The 9,709-nt window shown below is 30.3% G+C and overlaps 1 protein-coding gene across 2 annotated transcripts in view; it reads right to left on the bottom strand.

Moving 5' to 3' along the window:
- Window positions 1-3,895: 3,895 nt before the first annotated feature.
- The window catches only part of HGF (hepatocyte growth factor), an 81,035-nt gene continuing 75,221 nt past the window's right edge, over window positions 3,896-9,709 (bottom strand). The window contains exons 14-18 of one of the 2 annotated variants that reach the window (XM_007467032.1): window positions 8,490-8,564; window positions 7,509-7,655; window positions 6,904-7,010; window positions 6,641-6,786; window positions 3,896-4,239 (exon numbers count right to left, since the gene is read on the bottom strand). In XM_007467032.1, the coding sequence (XP_007467094.1) occupies window positions 4,063-4,239; window positions 6,641-6,786; window positions 6,904-7,010; window positions 7,509-7,655; window positions 8,490-8,564 (652 nt within the window). In that variant the 3' untranslated portion in view covers window positions 3,896-4,062. The remainder of the gene's footprint in view (window positions 4,240-6,640; window positions 6,787-6,903; window positions 7,011-7,508; window positions 7,656-8,489; window positions 8,565-9,709) is intronic. The other variant, XM_007467033.1, reaches the window with a different exon arrangement.

Raw genomic sequence — 9,709 nt, 5'->3', positions numbered from 1 at the left:
TTTGAATGAAATGAGTGAATTTGATTCATATTTATTCTGAATTTAATGCATATTTTGAAGATACATTCCAAATTGATTAATTGAATTATAATTCCCTTTGTAATATATAGTGATATGGTAAAGAAATTCAGATGATCGTTCATGATGACACTATATATATATATATATATATATATATATATATATTTATTTATTTATTTATTTATTTATATTTATATATAAGCAAATAATATCATAGCACCACTCTAGCAAATATGAAGAATGAATAATTATATTTTGCAATGGGAGAAATTGGAGTGCATAGAGATTAATAGTTTCCTGAAGACCACTGATATTACCATAGATACAAGTTGGAATAGAATAATATTTTTTTGTCTTAGTTCTATAGACAGGTTACATGACATTTCTTGCAACAAAGTATATGTAATTTCTGTCAATGAGATCATTGTTGTTTTCTGCATTAGGCCCTAAAGCAGATTCAAATATATCCATGTATATAACTAAAATAAGAAAAAGAGAGCATTTTGATAAAATATTTTATTATTATTAATAATAATATAATCATGGTTATAAAAATAACAACTTTATTAACTACAGAAAATGTATATACACGTCATAACCACAGTGTTCCCCTTTTGGGTAAGCGTCCAGCTATACCACTCAATAGGCAGATATCTATTTCCTATTTACACACAAGACAAACAGTCATAACATCCACAGTATTCCATTTTCAGTTTCCTAAAGACAGAAACTTTCTGTGCAAATGGAAATGAACCTACTTAAAATTACACTGTCAAGATTTACAGGGTCCAGAGAATTTTAACATTTTTTTTTTGTATTAGTAAATTCTTAGCTGAAAATTCAGTTGAACGTTGAAAGATAAATTCTTATTGGATTTTATTGTGAAAAGTAATTGATTCACATAAAGACTATATCTCATTTAAAATAACTTTATTTCTCAAATGAGTTTGTCTATAAATATGGGATATAATTGATTGAAAGTAGTTCTTTTTTGGACCCAGTCAATTTAAAAGTTTTTTAGTGTGAGAGTTTACTAAAATTCTTTACCTCATGATCCCTATATTGCAAAATCATTATTTCTTTTTAAAAAATGTTTAGAAACAAGAAAATTCCTGACAGCAATTTCTTATTTCTTGACAGTGTTTTTTTCAAGAGAATATTGTGGCTATAACATTCACTTTGTACAGTACCATTGGTACCAACAAGAAATATTCACAGGAATAAGTGAAATACAATTTTGCTATCACATGTCATTATTGTTATTTTTCTTGCCTTCCAGTGTCTCACATTTCCCATAGTTTGAAACACTTAGATAGCAAGCAAGAGCCTGTTAATACTAGAGATTGACTCAATATAAACCATTGTACTGAGGACCTGCCCACAGCAGATAGGTAAAAGTCATTACACATTTTACAATAAAATTAAAGAAGTATACAAAAGGATTATCATCCCTTCTGCACGGCAGAGGCATTATGACAAATATTTTAATTTTACATTACTATTCCTGGTAGACATAAGAAAATGTCCACAATTATAACAGCATATAACCATTATTCAAACAGCCAAAATAAAAATAACGTTGAAAACTTCTAATTTAAAAGATCTTTTTTCTGTGACTTGAAATGGATTTTTAGATAAATTGGATTTTTTATTTTTTTTTGTAGTTTATTAAGAAAAGAATGCCCAGGAAATAGTATCTTTCACCAGAGAAAAATGACATGATTATTCCCTGTTGTACCACCTAAAATAACATGGGTCTTGCTCATCTTGCTTTTATTATCAATTCCATCAATCTCCTCCTATTAAAAGGGAACTCAAAGAAAGAACTGCATTTTACACATGTCTGATGGTTTATTGGTGGTCTTGTTTTTACCCTTTAATAAAATGGAAAACACTGAGTTCAAAATGTCTATAAAGTTAGCTTCATTTTTTATCTAGGTCATCCCTATCACTCTGTGGAAATTTAGAGGAAAAGACATAAAAGAAATATTTTAAAATGTGAGTATTTAAAAGAATTACAATTCAGTAAATGTTTTACAAATATCATTAATATGTGACAATAAAATTTTGCCATTTAGCAAGAATAAACTGAAGAATACTTTAATATTTAGACAATATGACTTTGAAATTTCTGTATGTTGATTATAATGGTATATTACACAAGGGAGAGAGAAAGACAATCAGATAGGCTGGTATGGACTAGCAACTTGTTGGATCTCTCTTTGCTTTCACTGTTTCTTGATACCAGCACATATCTTATTACAGAAAATAAATAAATAAAATGGCACAATTTGGAAAAACATTTCTGGATTTGCTGTCCTATACTCTGTGGACTAAGCTCTTGAGTAAAGTTAAAACCGTTTTACTCAAGATTGAACATTGTCTTATGGAGATTTTAGAGCATCATTTGAATCCCTGGCCTTAATTGAGACCATCCAAAAGAAAGAAATTAGAGAAATGGAAATACTAGATTCAAAATATTCAAATAATTATTTTTAGAGAACTTCTATACAAGAATATTTTGTGAAAATTCAGACCTATCCTATTACTCTTTGTTATTTCATTTCTTGGCAAATACATGATCTTTAGCTAATCATGACTAATACAACAATAAGTATGATTTGGTTGTTATCATACAGAATACAAAATCTGAATATTTCCCATGCATTAGGAAACATCTATGTAACATAAAGATAAAATGAAGATATTTTTGATAAAATATCTCATTCAGCAGATTTAACTGTACTTTGAAAAATAACTGAAGACAGAGTTTAGACAAGCTAGTTCCTTTCCTTTCCTTTTACATTTTTTTCCTTTACTTGACTAAAGTTTTATTAGGCTAAAAGACTTCCAGGTAGAGAAAAGTGTTTTGACTTCTTTCTTCAATATACATTTTAATGCATAATTTGATGAAAAGCTGTTTACAAATTTTGGAGACATGGAAATTTTCCTCTTAAATATTGTTTTTAATTTAAAGAAGGTGAGATAGAAGCCAATCACAGCAGCAAGTCTTAGAGTTAACATATTTACATACATTTTAAAGACCAAAACACTTTTAAACTTCAATTCGTCATCTCAGAATTTTTTAAATACTTTAGGAAAAAAGATCTAAAAACATCTTGCATAAATAATTGTCCCTAAATTTGAAGGAAAGAAATAATACTAATACACATATTAGCCTCTTCTCTTTAAGAATCAGAAACTACATAAAATAACTTGGATGATAAATATATGTAAGAACCTAGGTTAGGTGTTATTTAATTTCATAGGTCATGACCACACCTCACATGCCAACCAGTAGAGGTCATCTGCAGATTATGGATGGAGGGTGATCTAGTCACTTCTATCTTGCACCTTTCTTTAATATTTCTACTGGTCTTTAGAATTTTTTATATTTTTATTAAGGAAAAACTATAAGTACACAATTTCAGAACATTTAGGGGTTATATTAGATACACTACAATTTGAACTGTAGTGCATGCACATGTGTACCCAGGCATTTGTGTATAGGTATATGCTTTTATAAAGAGTATATGTACCAGTATTACAGGATACATGGTGAGGAGGAATGAATGAAATATAATGTATGGCATATTAAAGGTAATATAATTTAATATAGAGTTACAATTTAAGGACACAAGATATAAATTGTTTTTGTGAGGTTGAAATAATGTTTAACTTATGGCTTATCTCTTATCGAGAAACTAACCTTGGAAAGCAGCTGAGAGAGATTAGTTGATCTTTTCCATTATATCTTTAGCATCCAGCAGTTATACCTTTGCATTTTTTAATCCATTCAAGTATCTCCAGGAGATATGTTACTACACTTGCATGTACCTTAATTCACTTCAACATTTACAAAATAACACTGACAAACAAAACAACAGAAAACACCCATAAATATTAGTGAGTATCTTAACAAACATGACACTCAAGTAGTTGTCTTGGGATTTTTTAAGTTACATTTTAATTCCATGTTCTCTGAAATCTTCATGTAAAGGAGAGTTATATTACTGGAAGCTTCAGACACAGTTACATCAGCTACGACTGTGGTACCTTATACGTTAATATAATTTTGTGTATCCATTTTGCATAATATGCCACTCGGACAAAAATACCAGGACGATTTGGAATGGCACATCCACGACCAGGAACGATGACACCAAGAACCATTCTCATTTTATGTTGTTCACAAACCAGTGGGCCACCATAATCTCCCTAGGAAGAAGACATGCAACAATAACAACAACAAAGTATTATTTTAGAAATAAAAATTGACAATTCATTAACATTTCCTGTATCGATTTATATCTCAAATATACATATGTGCAAAAAAAGAGAATAACTTCAATTGAAATATGAAGACATAAAATTGATGAACTAGGCCATTGGTTGTCTTTCTGTTGGACTGAGATAAGTACAAAAGTTCAGTGTTCTATCATGTGTTTTCATTTAAGTATGACTTGTCTTTTCTGAAATAGTCACTCATGTTTTAAAGTGGTTTTTGCCTTTGTTGAATGCAGACTAATTAACACGTGACCATTGATAGCTCTTTAAGAAGGTAGATGTCATATTTATTTTGACTTTCTTCTGATGTTCAAAGTATGTTCAATATAGAAAATTTGGAAAATGTAGAAAAATACACATATCCAAAAACTCACCTGTAATCATACAATTTTAAGGATTAACCCACATTGTTTTCTTATTTCTAGTTTTTTTCCTTTCCCTCAATCCTGCCCCCAGAATGATTTTAACTGTTAAATAAAAACTTGTAGGTGGTAAAATAATTCTGTTTACTATGTGGAAATTGCTTTTCCAGGCAGAAAGAAGGAATGTTTCTCCACTTAGTCTTAGTAGTTAATATATTTATATTTTTTTCCCCTTTGTGGAAGGTAGTCTGTGATTTCATGACATTTCTTGTATGGTAATCCTGTTGCATCATCATATATAGATAGGTGATAGATAGATGAAAGATGAATAGATTGATAAAATGATTCGTGTGTATATTTTTATATACATATATGTTTATACATATTATTATATATAATCACTAAAAAATGCTGCATCACTTTTTTGTGACATGTAGCCTTCCTAGGATTGCAGTGACTAATTTTTGGCATCTTTGTATTTAGAAGAGTGCTTCCGACTATCTTAATTTTCCCCCAGTAGTGATGTGATGAGATAAAACTAAACTACTACAAAATTTAGTTCTGTAATACAGGTGGAAAGAAGAGAGCTATTAACATTCTGTGACAGAGAAAATCAAGATGGGGGTGAAATAGAAGATAAAACACTAAGGAAAATAGTTTATTCAAAGAGACGTCATATTAACTCTGCCACAGGTGTTAATCTGGTTTTTAAATTAATGCACCAGTGATTACTGATATGAACTCTTCAAATCAATTCATTTTTAGAATTGATTTTGAGGGACTTTCACTAAATGTGATGCTATTGCTATTGTACAAATGTTTAGGAGATTTCTTTTTTAGGTGTCTAGATTTCCCTGGTTTGATTATTATATTACCCTGTTTCAAATATCAGTGATGTAAAAAAAAAAAATTCTGGAGGATGAGTGCATTTTTGAGAAGTGACTGAATCAATTTGATTGATTGTAAATATAGATAAAAATAACTATGTGATAAATTTTTCAGTGCTAAAGTTAGGAATCTAAGAATGTATAGATGACAAACCAGATTACAGGCTATTCCTGAAGAGCAGATGTCAAAGGAGTAATGGCAGTAGGGCTGGGATAAGCGCAAGCTTTCTAAATATCTCAAAAATCTGGTCTAGCTCAAAACTTTGTGTTTACAGAACTCAGTAATAAGTAAACAAACAGATAAATAAATAAATAATTCTTTCTCCTAGTAGATTTTCGTTTGTGATGAAAATCTTAGTGATACTGATTTACTGGAAAAAACACCAAATTTGAAAGTGGTTATAAACACATAATCAGTTTTTAATCATATTATTTTAATGCAATTTTTTAAATTCTTTAACTTAAAAACATCAAAAATAACAGTTTAACAGCTTGTCTATGTGAAACAGGGATAGGAACACTGCCAAGTGGAAAGAACAGTTGCTTAACAAATGAAAATGTCCAAGCTCTTAAAATCATAAACTTTGACCTTTTGGTTTTTTAAATAGAATTTGTTTAAACACACACACACACACATACACACACATACACACACTGGCTTAACCAAAAACATATTTAAAAGTTTAAAAGCAGGCATGTATCTCTTACTAAAATTAATAGAGTTAAGTTAGAATTTGGGAAGATCAGATACATTTAGAAAAACATTAGAAAAATGCAAGCTATTGTATCAAACTGCATATTGGATACTTCTAATTTGAACAGCTTTCTCTTAGAGTTTTGGCTGTATTCTTTTCTTGTTTTTTGAGAGACAAATGTCATCTTAGTTTGCTGCTAATGAAACATGGATTGCTTCACTATTTAGCTAAAAAAATGTACAAGGATAATAAGGGTTATCTTTTTCAATTCCTCTCTCTTAGAACAGGTTGGTTTACAATGATTCTCATTTGAGAAAAATAGAAAATATAAACACAAGAAACTATGCTATCCATCACATACTCCTTACGTAAAAATCTCCGTTTTTACCTCGCATGGTCCTGATACAATATTTTCAGCCCCAGCACATATTTCAGACTCATTCAGAGTCACCTTCCCTTGATGATATTGGCTGCATTTCTCATTCCCCATAATATAGAGATGTGCTACTCGTAATAGACCGTCCGAGTTGATCACTAGAATGGCGCAAAATATGTACAGTTAATGAGCACAGGGTAAGGTGAGGAAAATAAATACAAAATATTTTTACAAAATACATATGATATTGCCTTATCTTTCTAAAAATAGCTTACATCCAGTGTAGCCCCAGCCATAAACACTGCAAGTGGTTTTTTCAGGAATTGTGCACCCATAATTAGGTAAATCAATTGTACTAACAAAATCATCCAGCACAGCAGGCCTGAAAAGAGAAAATATAATGGTAAGTAACCTTGATTGGATTCAACACAAAATTAACATATTAAAATGTAGTGTGAATGTTTAATATGATTCATTTAGAGAGAGTAAACAATTTTGCTTCGCAGTAGGTAGTAGAGAAATGAATATTTACTTACAAATATTTAAGAACAAATGGTCACTGCTATTTTTTTAATCATTATTTTACCTGTTAAAGTTATCATATAATTGCTCACTAACCTTTGGTTTTAGAGCAGGCTGATCATACTGTTGGTCCAATTTCATTTATTCACTTTTGAAAAATTTGAAAATGCCCCTCTCTCTGCCTCTGAACACACACACACACACACACACACACACACACACACACACACACACACCATGTGACATATTCTTTTATAATACATCTACATGAGAGAGAAAGAATAAGAACATAGTTGAAGAAAAAGCTTCAACAATTCCATTCTATATTAAAAATATGAAACTATCTAAAGGAACTCACCTAGCAAGCTTCAGTAATACCAGATCTGATCCTTCCGGCCCATATACCAGTTGGGTAACATTTAGAACCTGTTTGCGTTTCTCATCTCCTCTTCCATGGACATCATGAATTCCAAGCCAAGCTTCATAATCTTTCAAGTCTTTGTTTCTAAGTAAAAAATTAAAATATAAAATATAACTTTAAAATATGTAATATTAATCACATATATTGTTATATTAGCTAATAAGGGCAGATAAATAACCTAAATTTAAACTTTAAAATATAATAAAGAGCAACACATTTGTTATGGGAGATTCTGAATACTTCAAGAACATATAAGCAGGAAGAACCTTTAAATTGCTGAAATTCTAAATGGCTTTTTTTTTTTTCGAAAACTTGCTTATTTTTGCTAGAGAGTAGGTCATTTATGAAACATTCTCAGGTAAAGCACATTACATGAGTTATAATTTATTGCAAATTTTCCTTTTTATCTCAAATGTGTATGTTTGCTTTGTTAATAGGGATTGAATATTTATACTAACAAAATCAGTGTGACCTTAATGGGATTCAAGGAGTAAGCTTACAAATGCTACCTCCTTATTTTTTCCTTAGGCTAATTTCCATTGAAAATTATTCTCAGTATTATTCTGAAGTGAGGATTGAGAGAAGTTTGTTGATAATTCAGAAAAAGAATATCTAGAAATATACAGTGCAAGAAGGAGATTGGGGTAAAAATTATTAACATAATTCTAGCAAAATTTTTCCTCAAATGAGAGTAGTGCCAATCATGGAAAGAGGTGAACAGAAGTAGTACCCACAAGTAAGTATCAGTTAAGTCAAGGTAAAATTTATAAGCTAAATCTAAAAAAAGAAATTAATTTGTTCACCCTATGCTGGTGAATCTCTGTTAAATGAATACACATTCTTAACCCTAAAAGCTAAGTGGAAGCCATACATATTTTTAAATGCTCAAAACAAATATTGGTTTCAAAAATACTTTACCGAGAAGGGAAACACTGTCTTGCAGTAAGAATCCAACTTTCCTTTATCAATGATCCTCCACAGATATGTTTATTTCTAAGAGAAAGAGGAAAGAGAAACAAGTAACGTCTGTGCAGAAAGGGTGCCTGCCAATTAATGCAAAACCTATGGCTCCATTTGTTAAACACATTGAGAGAAAAATGTAGACATTAACCCAACTAGAATAAAACGAGTAATCCTTTTATCAGAAGGATGATATTTGATGATAATAGCATTAGAACTTTTTTCATAATGTGATTACAATTTTATGAAAGCAACTTTATTTTTCTGTGAGGAGCCCTGTCACTACACACGAAGATCCATTCCCAACACATATGTTCACGTGTGTGTGTGTGTCTATCCTTGTGTGAGAAAGTATGTGCTACAAATATAGGATAATTAGACCTATTTTAAATTCAGTGTTTGATTATGAAAACTGCAAATTTGAGTTTTTATTTAAAATCTAAAAACCATCTGGTGGTAACCATATATAATATTTATGCGCTATTCCCTCCTTTCATTACCATTATGTAGTTCTGATATATTAACTTAGAGTATAACTGAGTTTGAGTAATTTGTTTGTTCAGCTTAAGACCAACAATATAACATTTATTTATAAAATCAAAACAATTTTGCAAGAGAGATCTAGGAAATTATAAAATATTTTTAGAGAATAATAAATACTAGAACATTTATTTGATGTATCCAAAATCTGTAAATCCATTATTTTTTGGCAGACACATGGAGAAAAGTACAACTATTCACAATTTACATTTCCAAAGAGTACAGATGTTCAGTGCTTCAGAGGGTAATAGAATAAGATTCCCAGACTAAGACCACAGTTATTTATGGCCTGTACCACACAGGAGGTTAAGAATATATATCGAGTTTGAATTTCTATTCCTCTCTGTGAGTTTTGGAAGAATAGCTAAACAGCTGTTGTTACTAAGAACTTGCATTTAAAAGGAAAAGTACTTTTTAAAAAAAGTTTATACTACTCTGATCTGGTGAAAAACAGTTTCACCTGCTTCTCCAAGGACGGTGACTTCCAAGGGAAGTCTCCTTTGAATCAGAATAAATTGAAAAGTATTTGCCTTTTTTTTTTCTCGAGTAATGAGATTTGCAAAGATCCTCTAATTAGTTCAAAGATGTCGATTCTTGGAACATTTTCTATAATAAAGAAAATAAAACATCCCCCCCCC

The sequence above is a fragment of the Lipotes vexillifer genome, unplaced genomic scaffold (genome assembly GCF_000442215.2).
Source record: "Lipotes vexillifer unplaced genomic scaffold, Lipotes_vexillifer_v1.1 scaffold247, whole genome shotgun sequence".
Taxonomy (NCBI): domain Eukaryota; kingdom Metazoa; phylum Chordata; class Mammalia; order Artiodactyla; family Lipotidae; genus Lipotes; species Lipotes vexillifer.
The sequence above is the reverse complement of the archived record's forward strand: the minus strand, read 5'-3'. Positions and strand labels throughout refer to the sequence as shown.